Source organism: Geotrypetes seraphini, chromosome 2 (assembly GCF_902459505.1).
Source record: "Geotrypetes seraphini chromosome 2, aGeoSer1.1, whole genome shotgun sequence".
Lineage (NCBI taxonomy): Eukaryota > Metazoa > Chordata > Amphibia > Gymnophiona > Dermophiidae > Geotrypetes > Geotrypetes seraphini.
Genome location: NC_047085.1, coordinates 46,309,238 through 46,336,606, shown reverse-complemented (window position 1 = coordinate 46,336,606; position 27,369 = coordinate 46,309,238). Strand labels below are relative to the sequence as shown.

The 27,369-nt window shown below is 42.2% G+C and overlaps 1 protein-coding gene across 2 annotated transcripts in view; it reads right to left on the bottom strand.

Moving 5' to 3' along the window:
- The window catches only part of TAF2 (TATA-box binding protein associated factor 2), a 217,879-nt gene that overhangs the window by 126,926 nt on the left and 63,584 nt on the right, over positions 1-27,369 (bottom strand). For both annotated transcript variants that reach the window (XM_033934551.1, XM_033934550.1), the window contains exons 7-11: positions 25,622-25,806; positions 18,999-19,112; positions 11,455-11,554; positions 8,485-8,570; positions 3,620-3,755 (exon numbers count right to left, since the gene is read on the bottom strand). In XM_033934551.1, coding sequence (XP_033790442.1) covers positions 3,620-3,755; positions 8,485-8,570; positions 11,455-11,554; positions 18,999-19,112; positions 25,622-25,806 — 621 coding nt within the window. The remainder of the gene's footprint in view (positions 1-3,619; positions 3,756-8,484; positions 8,571-11,454; positions 11,555-18,998; positions 19,113-25,621; positions 25,807-27,369) is intronic.

Below are 27,369 nucleotides of genomic sequence, written 5' to 3'. Positions count from 1 at the left end.
GGCCAGCATTTTGCTAGTCTACATTGTAAGCGTCTCCCACTCTGCGAGGGAGACGCGCAGGGCCGCCTAGGTTCGCCTAAGGCTACCGCCTAGCTTTAGGCGAGCGTAGACGGGCTTGTGGGCCTCCCTAGGCTCCTGGATGTGCCTTCAATATAGGCGGCCTGCCTGTGGAGCATTTTTTTAGAAAACATGACTCCTGATTGGATGATTAGATAGTTATAGGACACCTACAGCTGCCTACAATCGGGACGTACTTTGCAGAATCAGGGCCAAAATATAATAAAAAATAAAGATGGCTGAGTGGAGATGATTTTTAGAATTGGTCCAATTGGCATGGACTGACTCTATATATTTCATTATAAAGTAATAAATCTGTCTTTTACATGTATTATTATTAATGAAGGTGCACTCTTTTTCAGTTTCTATGAGTGTACTTAACATGGCTTTAGTTACTCAACTAACCAAAGATATCCAAAGCTCAAACATTTTTTCAGATTTAGGTTTGAGTTTGGTTGAAGTATGTAGTCAAACAAGCAGATTTTGTTCAATTGCTTTAAAAATATACACAAGAACCAAAAATACAGAAAAAAATAAATTTTTATTAATGGAACGAGCAATAGCAGTACAAAGAGGGACGCAAGACTTATGAGTAAACTACTAAGTCACGGAATAGGAGGAGAAGTGCACAGATGGATCGGCAAATGGTTAGAGAACAGAATGCAGAGGGTTAGCATAAATGGGAAATTCTCGAACTGGGAGAAAGTGACTAGCGGCGTGCCCCAGGGCTCAGTTCTAGGGCCCATCTTGTTCAATATATTTATAAACGACCTGGAAGAGGAAACAACATGCAATTTAATAAAGTTTGCAGATGATACAAAACTATGTCGGGCGGTTGGCTCTCAAAGGGACTGCGAGGATCTTCAGAAGGATCTGAACCAGCTGGAAACGTGGGCGACAAAGTGGCAGATGAATTTTAACTTAGACAAATGCAAGGTGATGCATCTGGGAAAGAATAACAAAGAACATGAATATAGGATGTTGGGGGTGACATTAGCCAAATGCGAACAAGAAAGGGATTTGGGGGTACTGATAGACAGAACCCTAAAGCCATCGGCTCAATGTGTGGCGGGGTCGAAGAAAGCAAACAGGATGATGGGCATGATTAAGAAGGGGATCACGAGTAGATCGGAAGAAGTCATAATGCCTCTTTACAGAGCAATGGTCAGACCACACTTAGAATACTGTGTCCAACACTGGTCTCCATACCTTAAGAAGGATATAACTTTGCTGGAGAGGGGTGCAGAGGCGAGCCACGAAACTAGTCAAAGGTTTGGAAAATTTGAGCTACAAAGAACGCCTCAGAAAATTGGGACTGTTCACCCTCTAAAAGAGAAGACTGTGAGGGGATTTGATAGAAACTTTTAAAATATTAAAAGAATTTGACAAAATAGACCAGGAAGCAGCATTACTAACGTTTTCAGATGTGACACGGACAAGAGGTCATAGCCTGAAACTGAGTGGCAGCAGGTTCAGAACAAATGTCAGGAAGTTCTGTTTCACACAGCGAGTGGTGGGCGCTTGGAATGCTCTTCCGGAGGAGGTTGTGGCGGAGATTACTGTTCTGGGTTTCAAGCACAAGTTGGATGCACACCTTCTTGCAAATCATATTGAGGGATACGGGAAATCCGGGTCTCCAAAATGGAGTACCTAAATGGGTCTCCGCGTGTGCGGATCGCCGGACTAGATGGACCTAGGTCTGATCCGGTGAAGGCATTTCTTATGTTCTTATATACTAACTTTATAAAAATATGGGGGCCATTGGCAAAATATTGTGGTGAATGGTCATCAATTCTTCTCTTTTCTTTTTCAGGGGGGAGGGAGTTGGGAATAATTAAAATCATGTTGCACTTTCTTACAATACAGTGTTATTTGGCATGATAATGAGGAAAAAGAGTCAAATATCATCATATAACAACAAGCTTTTATTAGTTATGACAGGGGTTGCCATCCAACATATAACCAATAATTGGAAAAATCACAGAAACCTTAGTTACACATTTTGGTGGAATTCATTATGCCATATATTTAAAATGGAACGAGCAATAGCAGTACAAAGAGGGACATATACTAACTTTATAAAAATATGGGGGCCATTGGCAAAATATTGTGGTGAATAGTAATCAATTCTTCTCTTTTCCTTTTCTTTTTTAGCACACTAAAGGGGGGAGGGAGTTGGTAATAATTTTTCATAATATGTTATATAATATGTGTATATTCCTATTGAAAATGTGATAAAGGATGGGTCGTTGGGGGGGGGTATTGCATCACTAGATCTTTATGTGGTAGATATTAATGTGCTATTGTGAAATAATTTGTATAATATATTCTTTTGTGCACTTGCTGTTCAATTTGAAAACAAATAAAGAATTTAAAAAAAAAAAATTAATTAATTAAGAGTCAACTATGCTGTAGTATATTGTAATGCTGTACACGGAGTTTATTAATCCCTTAAATCAGAAGAGGTATACATTCAAACATTAGATGACCTGTGTGTCCGAATTTGTAGTATACTGCATAATGTGCCCATGTTCTAAAGTTTATGTAGGTCAAACGAGTAGACAACTTAGGATCCGGTTGAATGAGCACAGAAGTGCAATTAATAGGCAGGCTACACAAGCCCCGATGGTACAACACTGTATAGATCATAATCATGAATTTTTCCAGCTTCGGTGTTATGTCCTGGATTATGTGGAACATGACAAAAGGGGAGGGAACAGACAGTTGTTTCTTCAACAAAAGGAGCAGCGCTGGATTTATGAGCTCGATTCTGTAACACCTAAAGGTTTAAACATGAGTATAGATTGGTACTATTTCTACTAAATTTGTGGTTTGTTAAGCATACAGCTTCAGAGAATGAGATTAAATACTCTGCGCTTCTAAGATGACCTATCCGGAAGTGTCCAGGCTGAGCGGGCCAATCAGTGAAGAGTAGCCAATGTCCCCCACGTGAGTGATGTGGAGCAGACTGATTGGCGAAGCTCTCGTTAAAATGGAGTAAGAGATACCACTACAATGACAGGACGCTGGTAAGAGCAGAAAAGCAAGCAACGCTGTGAGTATTGTGGCTGGTTACATCTATTACAGATCAAGATACTATAATGAGATACATAAGACGATTGTTTGTGTTTGTTTTCACAGACAAATGTGGGGAAGTGACATTTGATAAAGCCGTGAAACGTTGGCTAACACGTTGTATCACTTATATCTTCACAATTTAAAAAGGCAGCTAATGATCTTAGTCCTGCATAAACAGAGTAGTGGTAACAGCACATTCTCTCCAGAAGTTTTTTGCCGATGATGTGGGTGGAGGAGGTTTGAGCATTTCATGCTCTACCGTGATAATACCTGAGGCTTTTTCTTTAATAAGTGGAGCAGTCTTATTTATTGGTACACCTACAAGTGTGCATTTTAATCTGGCCACCTTTTGAAGGAAGACTAAAGTGCTATTTTAAATATTTTATTCCATGAAATGCATTATAAGAACAAAAATTATCAAAGTACTATTTCAGAATTACTAGTACAGATTATGAATGTTTTATACATGTGTCAGAACAATTACCTGTAACATGAACTCCATACTGATCCGGTTTTCAATCAATCGCATGACAAGGTGGGCTTTGCACTGGAACATGTTGTAATATTCCCAGGACAAGGTGTGAGGATGTTTTATAGAAAAGTGAAGATGTGATGCAGTGCTGAAAAGAGATACAGCAAACTAAATACACTGATAATAATTCAAGAAAGTACAAGTGACATACAGCCCCCAGCAGAGAGGAATACAGTAATGAACTAACCCAGTGGTTCTCAACCCTGTCCTGGGAGACCCCCAGCCAGTTGGATTTTCAGGATATCCCTAATGAATATGCATAAGACATATTTGCATGCCTGTCTCCTCCATTATATGCAAATCTCTTCATGCATATTTATTAGGGATATCCTGAAAACCCGACTTGACTGGGGGTCCCACAGGACAGGTTAAGAACAACTGAACTAGCTAACCAAATTGGCTCTATCACCAGTGAATGCATGTAACTTTTAAATGGAATAGGAAATAAATCAGAGCCAGAAAATTCAGCATACTGGCAGGATTTCCTTCAGGCTGCCTGAGGGCTTGAATGGAAAGGTTGCCTATAGGCATTTCATATGTTAATATAAGACAGAAGCAACAGTGATAAAGCTGCCATGGGTAATAGGGGGGGAAGGGAAATAATACCATATATGCAACATCTTCTCAGTGTGTCTGACGTCAACCCCCCTCCCCACTTAATAAATTTCCATTTGGAATCCTATCAATATCAGATTTTGAAAGCATGTTACCTGCTCCCCTCCACTTATAATTTTATAGACATAGAAACATGAAGGCATATAAAGGCCAAATGGCCCATCCATTCTGCCCATCCACAGCATCCATTTCCTCCTCTCCCTTTATCATATCTTCACACAATCTTTTCTCCAAGGTGAAAAGTCCTAACCTGTTTAGCTTTTCCTCAGGGAAGCCACTCCATCTCCTTTATCATTTAGGTCACTCTTCTCAGTATTTTTTTATACCTTTATTGATGTGATGACCAAACTACAGACAATACTCAAGATTACATTATATTACATGAGATTCTTTAATCAAATTTTGGCTTATCAGGTGGCTTTATGGCAGTGGTCTCAAACTCAAACCCTTTGCGGGACCACATTTTGGATTTGTAGGTACTTGGAGGGCCGCAGAAAAAAAAAAGTTAATGTCTTATTAATGAAATGACAATTTTGCATTAGGTTAAACTCTTTATAGTTTATAAAACTTTCCTTTAACAGTTAAAAGGAAAGATATATAAACTATAAAGAGTTTTACCATGTTGTTTAACAATTTGTAAAACCTATAAAAAATAATTTTTAAAAAAAAAAAAGTTTTACCTTATGCAAAATTGTCATTTCTTTAATAAGACATTAACTATTTCTTCTGCGGCCCTCCAAGTACTCTATTTTTTTCTGCAGCACTCACATTTAAAGTTTAATATCTTTTCTTTCTCAAAACTGGCACATTTCAATCACTAAATTGAAAATAAAATCATTTTCCTACCTTTGGTAATTTCATGAGTCTCTGGTTGCACTTTATTCTTCTGACTGTGCATCCAATATTTCTTCCCTTCTTTCAGCCTCCTGAATGCTTCCTCTCCTCCAGACCTCATTCCCTCCCCCAACTTTTTCTTTCTTTCTCTCTGTCTGTCTTTCTCTGATTCTGTATCCTATTTTTTGCTTTGTTTCTGGCTCCCTGTCCCCCCCTTCTTTCTTTCTTCCTTCCTGCCCTCCCCCATGCCACTGCCGCCGGGGAATACGCTGCTGCTGCTGCCGCCATCGGGAACAGGCCGAGATCTCCATGCTTTTCTTCTCCACGGGGCCGACCGCCCGACGTCAATTCTAACGTCGGAAATGACGTTCCGGGCAGCCAGGCAGCGATTGGCTAGCCAGAACGTTCTCTCGACGTCAGAATTGACGTCGGGCGGTGAGAGAAGCAGGGAGATCAAAGAGCACGGTGCCGGCCTGTTCCCCGATGGCAGCGGTGAGAAGGGAAGGGAAGCAGGTTGGGCACCACTGCTCTAGATGAGCCGCACTCTAGGGAGAACAGTGGAGGGTGGCCAGCTGTGCGGACCGCCCCCCTTGGTACGCCACTGGAGCAGCAGCGTGTCTGATCGGCTCGTTCCGTTCAAAGCCGCGGGTGGCAGCTCCTTGCGACATCCGCGTCTGCGTTTGAAGCCTCTCTGATGTTGTGATGTCAGAGAAGCTTCCGATGCAGGAGTGGATAGCGCAAGGAGCCGCCAACTCGCGGCTTTGAACGGAACGAACCAGCCAGACACGCTGCTGCTCCAAAAGGAAGAGAATGATCCAGTCCAGACCGCGAGCCGCAAATAAAACTTGGAGAGCCACATGCAGCCCACGGGCCGCGTGTTTGAGACCGCTTCTTTATGGGATAGGAATTTTGGTACTTTGATTCTAAGATTTGTTTCTTACGTATGTTTTAGGAAATCGTTAAATACTTATCTATTTGAAAAAGTTTTTAAATAAGCTGAACTGTATCTCACTGTGAATGTGCAATATCTTAGAATTGTAAACTGCACAGAACTACAAGGAAGCTGCGGTATACAAATGATTTGTTATGTTATGTTATTTATGGATTGCTAATATGCCCTAGAAAGAATTCAATGCAACATACAATTTAAAAGAGCCTGGTTATGTTTTTTCTGTGGCCCTCCAAGTACATTATTTCATTAGGATTTATGACAAAGATATCTTGGTTTGTGTTTGTGTAGGTATATGATTATGGTATATGGTTTGGAGAGAAGATTGGCCCTACTTGAAACCAACCTGGGAGAAAGCACACATGCACAGTTCCACATACCAGAGCACCCTTCAAGTCTACTCTTTTATTACTTTTTCCTTTAACAGTCCAGGTTCCAACAGACAATGTCACTCAGTCAGGATTGGAATGGATTGATTACATTTGATATACCGTTGGCATTAGCGTATTAAGTGGTTTACAATACTACATACATAGTAACACAGTAAATGACGGCAGATAAAGACCCAAATGGTCCATCCAGACTGTCCAAATATACTCTCTCTATAATTTAATGATTTAATTTAAATTGTTCTTTTTCTTAGATATTTCTAGGCCAGAAACCCAAAGCTTTGCCTGGCACTGTGCACATGCCCCATCTACTGAAGTGTCCGTCATAGCCCACTCCAGCCCATCCTCAACTGAATAGCAATATACGGGACACAGACCGTGCAAGTCTGCTCAGTACTGGCCTTCATTCTTCAATATATACCATTATTTTCTGATTAGAGATCCTCTTTGTTTTCCTCTTTACCACTTCCCCCGGGAGTGCATTCCAGGCATCAACCACCCTCTCCATAAAGAAGAATTTCCTACCATTACTCTTGAGTTTACCACCCCTCAAGCTCTACCATTTTCCTTTCTCCGGAAAAGATTTTGTTCCACATTAATACCTTTCAAGTATCTGAATGTCTGAATTAGAGAGAATTTCGTGGTGGCTGTTCTGTGGGTAACCTGCCGAAATGGTGGCCAAAAAAAAAAAAAAAAAAAGGTCTCAGCGGGTATGGGGAGAAGACCATTCACCGCCCCGTGGAGCGGTGAATGGCCTTGTCTTTGCAGTTAAGGAAGGGAGCGCGCGGTCACTGATCGCGTGGTCCAGCAGCCCCTCCCTCCTTACTACCGATTGTCACCGCTGCCGTCCGTCTGATCACCCTCTCTCTCTTCAACTTACCTTCGTGCTATTTCAATTTTGTTTCTACAAGCAGCCAGAGCCTTAAAGTCACGTGTGGCTACCGGAAAGTTCTCCTCTGACACAACTTCCTGTTTCCGGTTGCGTCCGAGGAGAACTTTCTGGCAGCCACATGCGACTTCAAGGCTCTGGTTGCTTGTAGAAAGAAAATTAGAAATCACCACGAAGGTAAGGGGAGGGAGGGAGTGAGATGCCCAGATGGATGGCGGGAGGGAGGGGGCTGCTGGACCGCGCAAAGGGTGCTGAAGAGAGAGAGAGAGAGAGGGGTGGAGAGGAGAAGACGTTGAAGGGAATTGGGGAAAAGAAAGAGGGGGAGAAGATGCTGAAGGAAATTGGGGAAGAGAGCGTGGTGAGAAGATGCTGAAGGGAATTGGGGAAGAGAGCTTGGTGAGAAAACGCTGAAGGGAACTGGGGAAGAGAGAGATGCCAGACTATGGAGGGAGTGGAGGAAAGAAGATGGATGCCAGACCAATAAGGGGGGGAGGTGGAGGAGAGAGAAGGCAGACAGTGGATGGAAGGAATTGAATGAGGGAAGCAGAAACCAGTCAACAAAGGTAGAAAAAAAATTATTTTTCTTTTCTTTTTTTTTTGCTTTAGGATAAAATAGTATATTAATTGTGTTGATAAACATTTATAAACAAAGCCCTGCCATCTGAACATCTCTTTCTCTAGTTCAGCAGCCAGAACTTTGATTTATAAAATGACAATTGTACTGAATATTATTTCTTTTTATACTTTAATAAAATAAGTTCAGTATAAAACTATTCGAGGCTTATTTGGATGGCGTCAGATGGTTTGCGGGGACGAAGCGGGGATTGGGTCTGAGCTCGCGGGGGCAGGGACGGGGACAAATTTTTTTCCTCATGTCATCCTCTAGTCTGAATCATATCTTCTCTGTACCTTCTTTCCTCTAGGATATATAAAGTATATTCAGGGCTTCCAGTCTCTCCTCATACGTCTTTTGGTATAAACCTCCTACCATTTTTGTCGCTTGTACTTGCAAAAATAAAAAAATCCACCAAACTCTGAATGATTTCCTTTGTGGATAAAATAGCAAAGTAGTTGCAGCCTCACAGATTGGCTGTGAGCAATTAAAAATGTCTAAAGTTAATGAATTCAACCAAACACATACTTATCTTTCTCCTTTCCCACAGAGAACATTGGATGCAACAGAACTCCTCCAGTGTTCAGTTCATATGCTATTATTTGATCCAACTCCTAGAAAAAATATTAAATGTAACAGTAGAGCATAAGAATTATTGCATTTTTAGAGAGGTTGCATTTGTATGTCAGATTATAAATCAAATTTATAGAATCCATTCATCTGCTCAGTAACTGGACTATTGCACAAAATTATGCATAATGAGGTTAAGCCTGGAAAGATGTATAAAATTACATAAGATACAGAGCAGACCACACAAACCAGATGGAAAGCTAAAATATAATTTATTGGAATTTTATTTATTTATAAACCGCTTAGAATCAAAGCGGTATACAAAATAACATAAACAAACCAAGTACCCATAAAGTAGAGAAAAGTTAACATTTGCATTTCAGTTATCATCTTACTGCACCCACTGCATTAAACATCCATCGAGCATGGCCCAGGAATAGGTCAATGGTCCCTCTGCGCATATTACATAAAAGCATTGACAAAGAGTTGAGTTTTCAGCTGTTTCCTGAAGTTTATATGATCTTTACATAATCTCATGACCCCAGGGAGCAAATTCTAAAGTTTTACACCTACTATAGAAAACATGGAATTCTTCATTTTCTTATTGTGTGTTCTTGTTTCTTAGTCATTCACAAGCCTCGTCCCACCCTCAGATCGTAACCTACGGTTAGGTTGATAAGACTTCCCAAAGGTTTTGGAGACATGCTCGTGCAGAAGAATATACCACCTGGTGCATAGTTGAAAGTCAGTGTGTTTTTTTTTCAAAACTGGAGTGATATGTTCAGACCTTGAAGTACCAGTTATTAATCTTGCTGCAGAGATTTAAATTTCATCTTAGTCAAACCAAGGCACAACATATTACAATAATCAAGTCGAGTTAGTATCAAAACCTGTACCACAGATCAAAAATCGAATTGAGAAAGCATCGGTTTCAACCTATCCAAGATGTGTAAATGTGCATACCCTCCCTGAATCACCTTAATAATCTGCTTACCTATTGAAAGGGCAGAGTCCAGGCTGACACCTAGAACTGTCTTCTCCTTCATCACCATCAAATGATAATCCAAAACCCTGAATGAAACTGGAAGAGTTTCATCACATTCATTGCTCACCACCATGATCTTAGTTTTCCCTACATTCAGTTGCAAACCATGCTCATCTATCCAATTGTTAACCTCGGTCATGAATATATTAAAATATAGTTCAGATTCCTGAAAATTTGATTTCATAGGAAAAAAGAACAAATATCATCTGCATATATCCTGTAATCGACCCCCAAAGAACGGAACCTTTTTCCCCAGTGTGGCCATATAGATGTTAAATATTAAAGCCGATAAGGCCAAACCTTGGAGCACATCATTCCTAACTACCTTCTTATCCTTCCCATATTTTCCTATGTCATTGGTATCTAAGTGTATCAAGACAGCAGGTTCTTCCCTAGCACTATCTAAAATCCTATCTATGTGACGCGTGAGGTCCACCACCTTTGCACCGGGCAGGCAAGTGGCCAGGCGTCCTCATGATCAACAGCTACCCAGCTATCTACATGCCTAATGATCGAATCACCAACTACAACAGCTGTCCTAACCCTTCCCTCCTGGACAGAAGTCCCTGGAGACACATCTTCAGTGTGAGAGGATATTGCATCCCCTGGTGGGCAGGTTGGCTACAGGATTATTTCCTATTTCACCAGGGTGAGGCTCTCCTTCTAGGAGACCTCTCTCCTTCAAGGCAGCACAGGGGCTACCAGACTGGAGGTGGGACTTCTCTACAACATCCCTGTAAGTCTCCTCTATGTACTTCTCTGTCTCCCTCAGCTCCTCCAAGTCTGCTACTATAGCTTCAAGGGAACATACTTATTCTCCGAGAGCTAGGAGCTCTTTGTAACTAGCATACATATATAACTTCTCGCCATCCGGGAGAAAGTCATACATGTGACACTCAGTGCAAAAGACTGGATAGCAACCCTCTTGCTATTGAACTACTGTCTGCATTTTGTTATTGAGCTGATTAATTAATGAACCTTATTAAGCTACTAGGAATATATTAGACTAGTATAGAGAATTTTAGGATTTTATTTTTTCTTTATTTAGCGTTTCTTTCTTAGATAATCTTAGGGTTATATTGTATGCTTATTTAGTGTTTGATTCTTTGTAGGTAATGAAATATAAAGAGTTCTCCTGCTGTCCTAATTAGAATAATGGACAATAAATTAAGACCATAAGTTAAAAAATGAACTAGGGGTGGGTGAGAGAGGGGAGGTGGGAATGGAGACTAACCCTGACCCTACTCTGCCTGCCAGAAACTATCTCTAGCAGAAGGTTCAAGCTTACAAAACTGTAGAACTATAAAAGGCTATTATTGTAAGGAGACTAGGTAAGACAACCAAATGGCATGCGGTTCCAGCCTGTCGATCAACTATTTCCTCCAAGAGAGAGTCCAATGCCCCTGAATTGGACAATAGTTGCAATGGGTTCCCCAGTCCCAGAGACTGGCGTCTGTCATCAAGACCACCCAAGAAGCAATATATAGAGGCATGCCCTTGGAGAGAGATTAGGAGAATGGAAGTCATCATGGTGTTACCTTACACTACTTTCTCTCTTTCAGGCCCCTGCCTATTAATATACCATCTAAGATATTTCATATGTGGCATAGAAAATTTTCCGGTTTTTCTGGGGAAAGGAAAGAGTTAGGACAGTATGACAGGCTTTATTTATGGCAAAGAGGTACAGGTATTCCAAACCTCAAAAAGTACTACCAAGCTGTACAATCACTGTTGGAATAGAAGATGGGGCAGAGAAATTATGGACTGTATAGCCCTCACAGCACTGCACAAAAACATAAACTGAACAATAAATGGTCCTTGCATTTTGCCATAAATGTGCGTACTCACTTAAAATTCAAAGTAAAACACTATTTTGTTCTTACCTCTTTAATCCAGTATCGATACTGATTGACACCGAAGGTCTTTTTCATCCAAAGACCATATATATAGCCTGAGATTCCTTTTAGCACCCATTCATCTGACCTGCCAACAATAAATAGCCAACACATTTGTATCTATTTTGATACCAGAGGGAAAAATATAAAAATCCATTAGCTGAAGTTTAATGCAATATGTGTGTATGTATTTAAGTAGAATACAGATTCTCAAAAGAAGTCTGTTCTGGAAGATGAAAAACTCCAAACAGTTTTATGAAGCTTAGATTGGCTTAAAAAAGAGCTAGTAAATTAGCTATCAACTTATTTGAAAAATAGCCTCTTTTCAGAACATAAAAGTTTATTTGTAGTATAAGCATGTAGTAAAAGGAAACAAAAATTCAAAAAGCATTTTTATACTTACACTGATATTTTCTTAGTAATTCCTTTTGGTTCTTCTATATTGGATATTGTAACTTGCAAACGTTTTAAAATTGTTGAGGATTGGACCCTTTTCATTGTTTTAAAGTTAAACATGGAGAAGACTAACCTCCCTCTTCTACAAAGACGCACTAGCAGCTGCCGCGTGGCAACAGCCCCGAAGCCCTTTAGATCTCTATGGGCTTCGGGGCCGTTACTGCGTAGCAGCCGCTTGTGCGGCTTTGTAGAAGAGGGGGTAAATTTATCTGGTTTGGTTCTCCATCTTCATCTCCACATATAATTATATTAACACTAGAAATACGAGTCTTCACTAGGAATTAATTTTAAAGATCATTTTAGATTCCCATTTAACCATGAAAGATCATATTAAGAAAGTGACTAAGAAGAAATTAGGTTCTTACCTGCTAATTTTTTTTCTTTTAGTCTCTCCAGACCGGCACAGCTCACTGATGGGTAATAGCTCACCATGACCAGCGGTGGAGACTGAGACACAAACTTCTGGGTGTAGTACAAGTGGGCTGTGCAGTCCCAAGTACAATCAGTCTGCCGAATAGCCAAACAGAACTAAGAAACTAATAAGCTGAAAAAACAACACTCCTCACAGGAGTAACAATTACCAGAGAAAAAAAACCCACAAAAAACACTGTTGGAAATTGAATAGGAGAAGGTCCTTCAGAAACGTCCCCACAGTTTGCAAGCTACATCAGATGAACCAAAGGCTGCTGTTCTTTTAATCTCCCTTAATCTACTAAAAACATGAGAACCCACAGAAAAAAAAAAAAACGCACTCTTCCTGCGAATCTTGAAAGAAAACAGACAAAGCGGGGGCTTGCAGGTCTGGAGAGACTAAAAGAAAGAAAATGAACAGATAAAAACCTAATTTCTTGTTCTTTAAGTGTCTCTCCAGACCAGCACAGGTCACTGATAGGACATACCAAAGCAGTATCCATCATGGGTGGGACCCCTGAAGGGCCGCCAGAAGCATGTGCTCCCTACATGCCTGAACATCCACATGGTTGTGCTGCACAAAGGGATGTAGAGAAGATCAAACCGCCGCTTTACAGATATCTACTGGAGGCACCAGGGAAGACTCAGCCCAAGAAGCAGCCTGACCCTGAATAGAATGAGCTCTGAGAAATTCTGGAACTGACTTCTTTCGAAGAAGATAAGCTCAAGCGATAGTCTCCTTGATCCAGCACGCAATGGTAGTCTTGGAAACACCGTCCCCCTTACGAGAACCCACTAAGAGGACAAAAAGATGACTGATTTCCGGAACTCCTGGGTCCGCTGAACATAAGAGCGAATGACCCGGCAGACATCCAACTTGCACAACTGCCTCTGTTTCAAAGAGCCTTCCCGACTATGAAAATGCAAAACCACCTTCGGCAGAAAAGAAGGAATTGGTCACAGCACTAAGCGTTCACTAGAAAACTTCAGGAAGAGAGGCCTACAAGAGAAAGCCTTCAGCTCGGAAACACGTCTCACAGAAGTAATGGCCACCAGGGAGAATACCTTAAGAGTAAGGTCCTTCAACGTGCAAGAGCCCAGGGCTCAAAAGGAGGGTGCATGAGCAATGACAGGACCAGATTAAGATCCCAAACTGGAACCGAAGGCTGCACCGGACGCCGGAGTAATTTGCCTGCCTTCAAAAAATGAATGAAAGAACCTCCCTCACCCCAAGAAGTCTACAAAGATTAGGGAAAAGAGATGAAGTCCAACTCCAAACTGAGCAAAAAATGAAAATAATTCTATAATTTAAGAGTATTAAACGGACAATTTTGGATATTCGAGCTTCAATCTTTAACCCCTAAGGGTCTGAATGACTATATAGAGTGGCAACATACTTACTAAGTGTGAATGTTTCTTTAAAGGATTTGTTTCAAGTTCCTTTGCAAGCTGTCTTGGTCAGGTGCTTGATCACCTGACTTTTTCATTTCACCTGTTTCTGTTTCTGCGAGTTAAAAAGAGGGCGTCCTCTCCAAACCAGTGCCATTTCTTTCCTGCTTCATTCACGAACTTGAGAGTCATTGAGCAGTGCGGTTCCTGAGGAAGGGGGTGTTCACCCCCGAAACGGAGTCCGTTGGACGTTTACTTCATTTACTGCTTATGGATCACCATCTCCACTACACACGGAGAAGCTAAGTTCTTACAGGCTGTGTATTTTTGAGCTTGGTTGGATTTGGACACTAACTTTCCAGTTTGGCCTCCAGCTTAGGGGTAAGAGATGAATTCCTTCTTTATTTTGATAATGTGTGTTTTTTTCATTTGAGTTTTTTCACACATTGCACATTTTGCACTAGTTAAGCACTATAAATATTATCCGGAGCAAGCCCGGGGATGTTTCGCAGTTAACACCTTTCTGGGTGTAAACCCGCGACAGCTTTTCCCTGGAGTTTCCAGAGGTTGCTGTGTGACTGAGGGCTTGTCCGTTTAATACTCTTAAATTATAGAATTATTTTCATTTTTTGCTCAGTTTGGAGTTGGACTTCATCTCTTTTCCCTAATCTTTGTAGACTTCTTGGGGTGAGGGAGGTTCTTTCATTTGTTAGCTTGTTGTTGTACCTCCTCCATATAGGGTTCTATTTTTTGTCTTCAAAAAATGAATCACATCTGGAGAAGAGGTCAAACACTGACCATGCAGCAACGCTGACAAAGCCGCAAGCTGAACCCGGAGGGAAGACCAGGCAATGGCCCTGTCCAGGCCATCTTGCAAAAACTCCAAGATGTGAGGTAAAGAAGCACAAATGGAAACCATGCCACGTGCAGAACATCACTCCTCAAAGAAACGCCAAACTCGGACATAAGCGCGAGAGGTGGAAAGTCCCCAGGACCCCAGAGAGTGGAGATCCCTTTATCTGAATAACCTTTCCTACCTAGGTGTTCCTCTTCAAGAGCCAAGCCATAAGACAAAAGGGACCTGTATCGAACATTGGAATGGGGCCCTGCGTCAGAAGGTTGGGCGAGAGGGGCAGCGGAAAAGGATCTCCCACAAGAAGGCGAACCAGATCTGCATACCATGGGCGCCTTGGCCAGTCTGGAGCCACATAGCTGCGGTGCCGAGCAATGCGAAGAAGGACTCTGCCCACCATCAGACACGGGGGAAACACGTACAGGAGGCCAAGGCTGCACCAGAGCATTCAGCCCCTCGATCTGAAGATCTCTGTATTGACTGAAGGACCTTGGCGCTTTGGCGTTGACACTTGTGGCCATCAGGTCCATGACCGGCTGCCCCAGGCCTGCATAAGCAACCCGAGGGCCGTGGCACCAAGACACCATTCCCCAGGATCCAGCACATGACTGAGGAAGTCCGCCTGGACATTCTCCGCTCCCACTATGTGGGAAGCCGAGATGTCTAGAAGATAGCCTCTGCCCAGGCCATGAGCACAGCCACCTCCTGCACCACCAAACGACTTCTGGTTCAAATATTTTAAAATCATAAGTGCTCAAGGCTTTTGCGGTTAAGGCAGAGATTACAGTAATGAGGCAGGGACAGGAACAGTGACAAAACTCACAGGGACGGGACAGGGAAATTGAGTTCCTGCGGGCACGGGAACAAATTTGTCCTGTATCATTCTCTACTTACCACCTCCACCTGCTGGAGACTGAGCGCAGACTGATTGCTTCAGACTGCACAGCCTACTTGTACTCCAGCCAAAAGTTTGTGTCTCAGTCTCCACCTGCTGGTCATGGTGAGTTATTACCCATCAGTGAGCTGTGCCGGTCTGGAGAGACGCTTAAAGAATGGAAGGCCAAACTCCAGGTTAAGGTACAAGACATTTTCTATGAGAAGCATGAATGCATGTGCAGTTATCCATTGCTACACTGGGAATATGGCCTTTCCTCTAAACATTTTTACATGTTTTATGCAGGTGAGACATCATCCCCCCCCTAATTCCTACACAGTGCACCAAAAGTTGCCAATTAGGTGCTTAACCTTTGGTGCTCAAACAGAAGTTAATGGTAGTTAAGCATCAAAATGGGGGTGAATCCACCTCTTTGAAAGAAACAAAATAAGTTTTTGAAAAGAAATTGATCCAGGTGAAATGATCTGTTAGGTTTGGGAATTAAATTCTCTAACACATTCAATATTCCATCCTATATTAGTAACAATGATTCCTAGTGGTTGTCTAAGACAATTACGTCTCTGTTACAAGTTTTCTGAAACTATATTCTGTTGTGAGTTTCAATAAAAAATAATGATTAAAAAAATGGAAGTGACTTGGCAATTAAGATGCCCAGTTATAGAATGGCACCGGGTGTTTTAGTACGTCAAAGGAGGGCATTCACATTTGAGGGTCATGGGCGAATCATGGGCATTCTATTTATTCTCCTTCCTCAATATTCGTGAAGGTTAAGGGCAGAGCCGGCCCATGAATATTGAAAATTCATGAATAGCGTTTGGGACAACTCTGACCCCCCCCCCCCCCCGACATCCCAGACCTTAGACAGGAATTCACGGCAGTCATTTTGGATGAGTGATCTGCATGGGGCAGGAGCGTAGGAAGATCGCTCCTGCCCTGAAAGACCGCTAGACCATCAGGTAAGGTCCGGGAGGCAGGTGGGGGTGATTCCGGTTTTAAGAAATCATGAATAATCGAAATCGCGAGTCCTAAAACCGCGAATCAGGAGGAGGAAGTGTGATTGCATGTTTTATTGAACACTGTCTGTTGAGCGCCTAACTGCTGCATGCCTCTTCATATCTGCCATAGAGCAAGCATAAGTGGTGGTACCTAAATTTAGGCTCCAAAATGCTAACCGATACCAGTATTTTATGTTTTATGCTGCTATAGCGTACTAGCTTAGCACCTAGATTTTGAGCACCTACCAGTTAGTGGCCTTTATAGAATTGCTCCTATGTATCCTCCATGAGATAAAATATAGAGAGTAAGGCTAGAAACAGAGTTTAAAGCTAAGGCTAGAGGAGAGGAAGAAATAGCAGGAATTCTATTTCAGGGTACAGGGACAGTTAAAAAAAAATAAAATAAAAAGGCTTGTCGAAGAAATCTTAGCACAAATTAGTGTCATGATTTAAGGCAAACAGTGACCCCTGAAGACAGTAAGCATGTCTTGAGGAAGTCTATTTGGCTTTAATAGATATAGATTTGAGAGAGATGCAGTTTAAGCCACTGAAAATTACTGGTTGGCCCAGTCAGCACTGTTTATTTGTGTAGAAACCACTACCAAGCTAAATAGCTTGAAATACTGGAATAGATGCATTATTTAAATCAATTTTCAGTAAAGTTAAAAGGTTTTTTTGCATTTGATTTGTAAGCAGCAGCAATGTGGTTTACAGTAAATAAAAACAAAAAAAATCAAGCCAACAATTAACAGATAGCAGCATATTACAGAGAAGTTGACTGGGCACATGAGGAAAGCTGGTACATATGTAATCCCTTCTCAGATCCAGTGGGTTGAAGGATTCAAGGTAGCATGGTTTACCAAAGGAAAATCCTGCCAAATGAACATGATTGATTTCTTTAACTTGGTGACAATGAACTGGATAAAGGACGTGTGCTAAATGTAAACTACTTGGATTTCAGCAAAGCCTTTGATACAGTTCCTCACAGAAGACTCATGAATAAGCTAAGAAGGCTGAACTTAGGATCCAAAGAGGTGGTTTGGAAGATAGGGGAAAGGGGATTGGGACTTGTATACCGCCTTTCTTTATTTTTTTTTTTTAATTCAAAATTTTTAGTGAGTTTAGTATATAAAGTACAATAAATGTTAACAAGGCAAGACGCATGCATGCCATACCAATGCAAAGAGTCACAAAATATTGTCTACATAATGTAATGCAGCTTAACGTTCTTACAGCTTGTTGTGTATACCGCCTTTCTGTAGTTTTACAACCACACTCAAATCAGTTTACATACAGGTACTTCAAGCATTTTCCCTATCTGTCCTGGTGGGCTCACAATCTATCTAATGTACCTGGGGAAGTGGAGGATTAAGTGACTTGCCCAAGGTCACAAGGAGCAGCGTGGGGTTTGAACCCACAACTTTGCGGTACTGAGGCTGTAGCTCTAGCCACCTCACCACGCACTCCTCCTTCAGTAGTTGGAGAACAAGGCCAGTGTTGGGCAGACTTCTACAGTCTGTGCCCTGAAAGGACAAATCAAGATGCAATATCGAATCATATCTTATACTATGAGTTTATCTTGTTGGGCCGATTGGATGGATCATACAGGTCTTTTATCTGCTGTCATCTACTATGTTACTATGCAATCTGTAGCCTGTAAGGAAGTAGGTTCCATCTGGAGAACACAAAAGGCTAGACACGCATAGAACCAATTCAACTGAGGACCCAGGGGCTAGAGAAGCCCACTGGAGAAGCCCAGAAATGTGTCCAGGACGGCACACTTTTGAAGACATACCTAAATTTATATTAACTATGTTCTCCAACAATTACAATTAATCTAAGTAACACTTAGCTACCCCAACCCTTGAGAACTAGAAAAGAAAAGCAATTTGAAGGCATCCCTTCCAAATTCCACCTTCCCTGATCAACTACCAGGGGGAAGGATAGAGAGGAACCCCATAACATTGGCTATAGGGTGCTTCTCTTTAAAGAAAAACTATGAAAATGCAGTTTGCAGTTCTCCAGTATAATACTGCTGATGGCTGAACTATCAGATAACTTAAAAAGCTTTCAAACTTCATTACTTTTGAAGAGAGACAAGTCAATATGAACTGCATCATTAGCTGTAGTCAATAAAAAAGCTTAGTGCTATTTTACATGATTAACAGAAAACCTAAAACAAAACTTTCATACACCGTTAACTGTACTAAATCCAGTGTGGGTTCAATTTACTGATTTGCATTTTATTCTACATCATGGGTACGATTTTACTTTTTACTACTACTATTTATTATTTTTATAGCGCTACCAGATGCACGCAGCACTGCACATTAAACATGCAAGAGACAGTTCCTGCTTGAAAGAGCTTACAATCTAATTATGACAGATATACAGGACAAAGGGTGAATCAATATATGCTGCTCATGAAAGGAAATATAAAGGGATGAAGAGGTAAAGAGAGTAGGGAGATACAGAGGGAATGAGAAACATTTTCCGGGTTTCTTTTAAATGTTACAATTCTCTATTTACTCACCAAGACATTCTGGATATAAAGCAACCAAAAAACTGCTGGGCCAGGGACTGAGCTAAACACCTTCGGGTCAGTGGAGTTTGATCTATAATCATGGCACTGTGCAGAAGATTTGTGCTAGATTTTAAAAATGAAAAGTTAGTAAAATTCTTAAATACAAAGGCACAAAGATACAGAATAAAACAACAGATAAAGATCAATAAGTTCAGATTGAATACTTTTTACACTTCTGACCAAATGTTCTTTGTACTTCAGACCGAATGTTACTTATCTTGTATCTCTATCCCTGACTATATGTATCTTCCGTTGTAAACCGCTTTGAACTTATGGTATAGCGGTATATAAGAAATAAAATTATTATTATCTACATTAAGTTCATCTACAGGTATGTCACAAGAGGTGGACTCCAAGCAGCCTGATTGCTCTGTGCTCCAAGCTTAGAGTACCCACATTGCTTTTTGAGGCAGTGAGTCCATGTAAACATACGAGCCTGAAAGGGAAGAAGAAAGAGGCTAAAAGCAACCCCTGCCTGCAAGATATTTTTTCAGCAACTGTTATGTCTTTCAAGTCTGACCAGTGTTACTCCTAAATACTACTACTACAAAGAAGTTGTTTTAGTTCTGTGCAAAACCAATATTTAACATTTCTGCATTTTTTGTGCAGAATTCCCCTATTATAAAGGCCTGGCCTTTCCCCAGTAATATCACTTGGCAAGGTTAACCCTCCCCAGCATTCTTTGCCCCACTTAGCTTGAACTCCTTCCCCTCTCCTAGTTAAGTTTGATCCTCAGCTTTCTCTACCCTCAAAGGTGCACACATCCCAGCTTTCTCACTCCACCTTCTAGTTCTCTCTCTCCCAATTCTGTTTGCCCCTTCTTTCTCTCCTTGCCAACTTCATTTTTCTCTCCACACCCCTCTAGCCTTTGTCCACCTCACCATTGCCTTTGTCCTCCCTCCCACAATGAATAAACTCCCAAGCTTGCTCTTCCCCCCATCCTTGGCCTCTTTGCAGCACACACTCTCCATCTCACATCTTATTCCCTCTCCATGACACAGCATACATCCTCTAACTTGCTCCAGCTAACTACCCTCCCCCAAGTTTGCCCAGGCCTCACTCCTGTAGCACATACATTCCAGCTTACCTGTCCTCTCCAATTAAATAACAAGTGGCAGCAGCGAGTGTCTGCAGATCAGTCTATCCTCATCCACTGCCAGCCTATATTGCTTATTTCAACCATATGGCAATATGGAGGCTTACAAGGGTTAAATAAGCAGTCAGCCCCAGGATGTGACCCAAAATGTAGCAGCTCACCTCCTCTTTTGCTATATGATTGGAGGAATGACAGGTAAGCCTTGCTGGAATTGGGGGGGCAAGTTGTGCTGCAAGTTAGGAAGAAGAACCATCAGCAATTTGTAGGAATATGCCAGATGCAGGAGAGGATTGTGGAGAGATGCCATTTTTCTGCCTCCTGTTCCCTATACAGCAGGGGTGTCCAACCTTTTGGCTTCCCTGGGCCACATTGGCCGAAAAAAAAAGTTTCTGGGGTCATGCAAACGCTGCAGCAAGACAGAGGAAGGAGCCGGCAAGACGGTAAACACCTGGAGGCAGCAAAGGAAAACACTGCATCGCCTTGACCGGGGCCACACAAAATACTACATGGGGGCCGCAGGTTGGACACCCCTGCTATACAGAATTCTGCAGGTGGGGAAAACTGCAAATCTGCATAGCACAATGGTACAGAATTCCTCCCCTCCAGTATTCATTTAATGCTATATCTCAGTAAATTTCTGGTTTTCCTTTCCCTACCAACAGGAATCCGCATCCAGGCTTTGTTAGATTGCATTACCATTTCTGTCTACACTGGGAGGTAATTTAATATATCTACCACCCTTACACCATGAAAACATATTTTCTGTTGCTGCTCATAGATCTAACCCTCTTGTTCTCAAAGCATTCATTTCTCTGCAAAATGTTTGCTTCTTGTGTCTGCTCAATATCTTTGAAGTATTTGAATGTTTCTAGCATATCCCATTTGTCTCCTATAAAATAAAAATACAGAACACCTGACAGTGCATGTACAGCATACATCAAGAGTGAATCCCCAGTGGAAAGGAAGTAACATCACATCCCAAGATGGCCACTTGACTCAATTGCACCCTTCTCCTTCCAGCTACCATAGCCACATCTGTTGAAAATGGCAATTTTTATACGGATTGTTAGCTTCACACAGTGAGTATTTACATCCAGGATGGATCAAAAATTGAAGAAGTGGAATTGAGGGAGGTGCTGAAGAAATACAAGTGTGTTGGAACCAAGGGGTTAGCAAGTGAGCCCTGAATTAAAGTTATATTTTGACAATCTAGGCTGAGAACTAACTAAATAATATGAGAAAAGAGATTACAGATAAGATAGAGCTTATGTACCAGGACATGAGACAGCTTGGAGGATGGGTGAAGGAGTTAGATGAACAAGAGGAAGTACTGCCTAAGCCAAGACCAAGAGTGATTGTCTGCTGGACCAATATGAAGGGCTCTGCTATAAAATAGACAATATTGAAAATCAAGGGCTTAGGAAAAATGTGTGCATTCAAGGTGTACCTGAAAATTCAGATCAGGAAAATGAGCCAGAAATCATCAAACTGATTTGTCTGTATAATTGTTGGAAGCCTGCCAATTGAGTTTGCCTGCCAATGGAACCTGAGGTGCCAATGGAACTGGAATGGGCACAAAGAACTCTGGGTGCATCCCCCTTTAAAAGACCTCAAGATTGTGTGGTTTACTTTGCAAGATTTGTGGACAAAGACCGCTCCCAGAGGCTTGTGTCCTTTAAATTTCAGGCTGCTGATGTGCAGTAATTTCAGGACTTGTCTACCTTCACACTTGAAAAGAAAAGAAAACGATACAAAGATATTCAGAGCAGTCATGATACAAAAAGATTGCAAAGACCTACAACAAGACAAACACATTCGAGGAATGGGCCGCAAAATGGCAAATGAGGTTCAACGTGGATAAGTGCAAGGTGATGCATGTCAGTAACAAAAATCATATGCACGAATACAGGATGTCCAGTGCTGTACTCAGAGAGAGCCCCCAGGAAAGCGACTTGGGAGTGCTTGTAGACAAGTCAATGAAGCCAAAAGGGTGAACAGAATGCTAGGAATGATTAAGAAGGGTATCACAAACAGATCTGAGAAGGTTATCATGCCAATGTACCGGGCCATGGTGCGCCCCCACCTGGAATACTGCGTCCAACCCTGGTCGCCATACATGAAAAATGACATAGTACTACTTGAAAGGGTCCAGAGAAGAGTGACAAAAATGGTTAAGGGACTGGAGGAGTTGCCGTACAATGAAGGCTAGAGAAACTGGGCCTCTTCTCCCTTGAAAAGAGGAGACTGAGAGAGGATATGATCAAAACATTCAAGAAAATGAAGGAAATAGACTTAGTAGATAAAGACAGGTTGTTCACCCTCTCCAAGGTAGGGAGAACGAGAGGGCACTCTCTAAAGTTAAAAGGGGACAAACGTTCTTCTTCACCCAGAGAGTAGTAGAAATCTGGAATGCTCTTCCGGAGTCTGTTATAGGGGAAAACACCTTCCAGGGATTCAAGACAAAGTTAGACAAGTTCCTGCTGAACCAGAACATATGCAGGTAAGGCTAAACTCAGTTAGGTCATTGGTCTTTGACCTAAGGGCCGCCGCGGGAACAGACTGCTGGGCACGATGGACCACTGGCCTGACCCAGCAACGGCAATTCGTATGTTCTTATATACTTATGAAATTTCCCTTTGAATCACACTCGACTTGTTCATTCAAATATCTTACTTAGAAATTGGTATACCTCATAGCCCTTATAGTTGCATGCTGGGTTAGTGAACTTCAGGCATTTGTCTTGGATCCACCCTATATAGGATTCTACCATGATAGGATTGTTCTCTGAACACATCCGAAATTCTTCCTGAAAGCCATCTTTGAATTTCATCTGAACCAGTCCATAGTTCTGCCTGTATTTTTCCCAAAGCCGCATTCTCGCTCTGGTAAAGCAATTCTTCACACATTGGACTGTATATGTCCTCTTGCATACTACTTGGATCACACTAAGCCTCAACTCTTTGTGTCTTTCGACCCCAACGGACTTGGACTTCCTGTTACCAAGAGAACCATCTCCACTTGGCTAGTGGACTGCATCTCCTCTACATATACTCAGACTGGACTCATGCTTGAAGGCTGTGTTACTGCTCATAATGTAGGAGCTAGAGAATAACACGGTGACAAAATTCATCACCGTTCCCATTCCCATGGATAACCATGGGAAACCATCTCCATGTCATAATCAAGGTATGAATGGGCACAGCCACTGACCCTCAAGCCTTGCTTTGAAGAATGCTGGTGTTGAAGGTCTGAGGTTGAGATAGATACTGTACTATGTTTTGTATGTATGTATGTTTTTATAATTATGATTGCATTTTGTAAGTAGCTTATGTTTAAGCGGGTAAGAAATGTTTTAAATAAATAAATAAAATATACAGAAAAAGCAACCTTAGGGATGGGTGGGTATAGAGAAGGGAGGGAGGGAGGGAATATAAGCATAGTAATCTGATTTCTAAACTATGAGGCACTATCAAAATCCAGTACCAATCTCAAAAACCTAGAATACAGAATGAATAGCTAGCTTGATTAATCAAGTTAAAAGTTCTTAGCTTCAATATTACAACCTTTTTTGTTGAATACCCAGCCCCCACAGAGAGACATAAAGCAGATATCAAGACAAACAAGAGATTTACTAAATATTAGCCACACAGAGCAATTAAGCAAAATATTTTCAGCTTAGAGGATAAACAAGATATCAAGCTTTCAATTAGAAAATGACACGGTGGCTGTTACCCGCGGCTAGCCACGGATAGCCGCAGGTAACCCGCCACAACAGTAAGGAAAAACCTGTGTCCACCGTGGCTACAGGGACAAGGCCATTCACCGCTGTGGAGCGGTGAATGGCCTTGTCCCCGCAGTTAAGGGAGGGAACGCGCATAGTCATCTATCACACTCCCTCCCTCCTTACTGCCGCCGCCAAGTTGAAACAGCTCCCTTTCTCCCTCCCTGCCCCTTACCTTCATGGCCGCGAGTCTAAATTGCCTTCTTACAGCAGCCGCTAGAACGTTGAAGCTGCGTGTGGCTGCCGTAAAGGTCATCTATGACGCAACTGGAAGTTGCATCAGAGACGACCTTTATGGCAGCCATATGCAACTACAATGCTCCGGCTGCTGTAAGAAGGGAGTTTAGACATCGCCGGCCACAGATAAAGGGCAGGTAGGTTTGTCGCACCAGGCCTGTTACCGGGGGGGGGGGGGGGGAGGAGAGGGGAGGGGGGATGAAAGTGCCATGAAGGTAAGGGGCAAGGAGGAGGAAATGTGGGGTGGAGAAGAAAAGACGTTGAAGGGAGTGGGGAGAAAGACGCTGAAAGCACATGAGGATGACAGAAAGGGGGAAGAAGGACGCTGAAAGGACATGGGGAATACAGAGGGGGGAGAAGGACGCTGAAAGGACATGGGGAAGACAGAGTGGGGAGAAGATGCTGAATGGAAATAAGGAACAGAAAGCGGGGAGAAGGACGCTGAAAGCACATGGGGAAGATGGGGAGGGGGGGAGAAGGATGCTGAAAGCACATGGGGAAGACAGGGGGAGAGAAGGATGCTGAAAGCACATGGGGAAGACAGGGGGGGAGAAGGATGCTGAAAGCACATGGGGAAGACAGAGGGGGAGAAGGACACTGAAAGGACATGGGGAAGACAGAGGGGGGGGAGAAGGATGCTGAAAGGACATGGAAAAGACAGAGGGGGAGAAGGATGCTGAAAGGACATGGGGAAGACAGAGGGGGGAGAAGGACGCTGAAGGGAAATGGGGAAGACAGAGTGGTAGAAGACGCTGAAGGAAAATGGGGAAGAGAGAGTGGGGAGAAGATGCTGGCAGGGAAGAAGACAGAGATGCCAGACTATGGGGGGAAGCGGAAGGAAGAAGGGTGCCAGACCAATTTGGAAGGGGGAGAAGGGGAGAGGCACAGTAACAGAACAAATGGAAGATGCAGAGAGAAGAGAGACAGTGGATGGAAAGAATTGAATGAGAAGATGAGGAAAGCAGAAACCAGACAACAAAGGTAGAAAAAAAAATTCTATTTCTTTTTTTTTTTGCTTCAGGATAAAGTAGTATATTAGTTGTGTTGATAAAAATTTATAAACAAAGCCCTGGCAGCTGAACATCTCTTTCTCCAGTTCAGCAGCCAAAACTTTGATTTATAAGGAAGAAATAAGCTAAATATTGTAGTACTGAGGCTTGTATGGATGCTGCGGGGACAGTGACAGGGCGGTGAATGGGATGGTGGTGACGGGGCGGTGAAGGGAATGGTGGTGACGGGGCGGTGAAGGGGATTGTGGGCCGGGGACGGTGCAGTGACGGGGACAGATTTTTTTCCCCGTGTCATTCTCTATCTAATGATTTGTTGGTACAATAAAATCTGAAACTGGACAGTTTAAATCACTTCAATAAATATGACTACAATGTTACCCTCTGTTGCTGGGTTGGTTCAGAGTACCAATAACAGAAAAAACTTTTAGATGCACACATAACTACTAACCTAAAAATACTCATAGAGGCATATGCAGCTACTTCAACATAAGCTTCATCCACAAAGACCGTCTTAAAACAGGAGTAAGGATAGCGGCAGGTGAGAATCTCCTCATAAAACTCAAAGACTTCATGGAGGTAAGAAGTGGTGTGTTTTAACAATGGAAGAAGCTGAGGTAAGCAAAAGTGAGTTACCTAGGAAGGAAAAAGTTCCTGATTTATAAAAAGAAAACATTTTGGTAAACATAGAAAGGGCAATTTTAGTGTATAACAGGGCACCTAAGCAGGAAAGGCACATAAATGCATATGTGTATATAGTGGACCATCAAATGTGGGAATCATACATCTGTATAACCAATTAGTAGTTACAGGGTTCATTTTCAAAAGAGAAAATGTCTAAAAAATGGCATGAAGTGGTATTTTTATGTTTTTATTTTTATTTTCAAAACCTATTTTTTAGACATCTTTCTAGACTGGTTTTTCATTGTTCATCTAAATTCCAAGGGGACATGTTGAAGGCATGTTTTGGGCGAGCTTAAGGCTTGAGACATTTTGCAGTGATAATAAACAAAAAATGTCCAGGGCACCATTTAGATGTTTGGGGCTAGACCTGTTTTAAAAATGAATAAGGGTCAAAAAGGTGCCCAAACTGAACAGATGATCACTGAAAGGACCCTCCCCCATTACTTCCCCAGTGGTCACTGACCCCCTCCCACCACCCAAACATGTGAAAGGAACAGTACATTCCAGCCTGTAATGACATCTTCAGCTGGTCACACAAGCACATCTCGGCAGAGCAGATGGGCACTTTACGGCAGGGGTGACCAATCACAGTCCTTGAAGGACACAACCCAGTTGGGTTTTCAAGATTTCCACAATGAACATGCTCAAGATTATTTTAAATGGACTGCTTCCATTGTATGCAAATCATTCTCATGCAGATTTATTGCGGAAATTTTGAAAACCATGGTCATCGAGGACCATGATTGCCCATCCCTGCTCTAGGGGGTACTGCAATGAATGTCACATTAAAAAGTCCCAGATACACATTTCACCATAACCTGTTTATATGGTATGGTGAGCCCTCCAAAAACCACCTAAAACCTATTGTACCTACATAAAGATGACTTCTACTGGCATAAGGGCTATTGCTGTGGGGTCTAGGTGGGTACAGTAAGTTTTGGGTGAGTTTTGGAGGGATCACCATTGGGCGCACCAAGGGTGGGCGCTTCCACACCTTAGCATAGGCAGAGACTGTACTTGACTTCTTAAGACTTGAGAAGGGTGGCAATGACCACCTCTAACACCTCTCGCTCAAGAGCCATGCTGTAAGAGCAAACCAATTTGGATCCTTCATGCATACTGAACCCTGCTAGCGGTCTGGATGCACCTGCAACTGAAGGCCATAGCCTGTTCAAAGACACATCAGATCTACGTACCACAGCCTGCAAGGTCAATCGTCAATCTGGAGCCACTAGAATGACTATTCCCTGATGCAATGCAATCCGTTGAATGACTCAATTATCATGGGCCAGGGAGAAAAGAAATACAACAGGATGACCTGAAGCCACGGCTGGACTAGAGCATCTAGACCCTTGCTTCCAGGATCGAATCTTTGACTGAAGAATCTGTCTGCCTTTTTGTTTTTTTGCCAGCACCATAAGGTCAAAACATGGATGGCCCTAGCTAAACAATGGCCAGTAATGCTGCTGTCAACAGCATACTCAGATTCAAGGTCTGTCTACCGAGAAAGTCAGC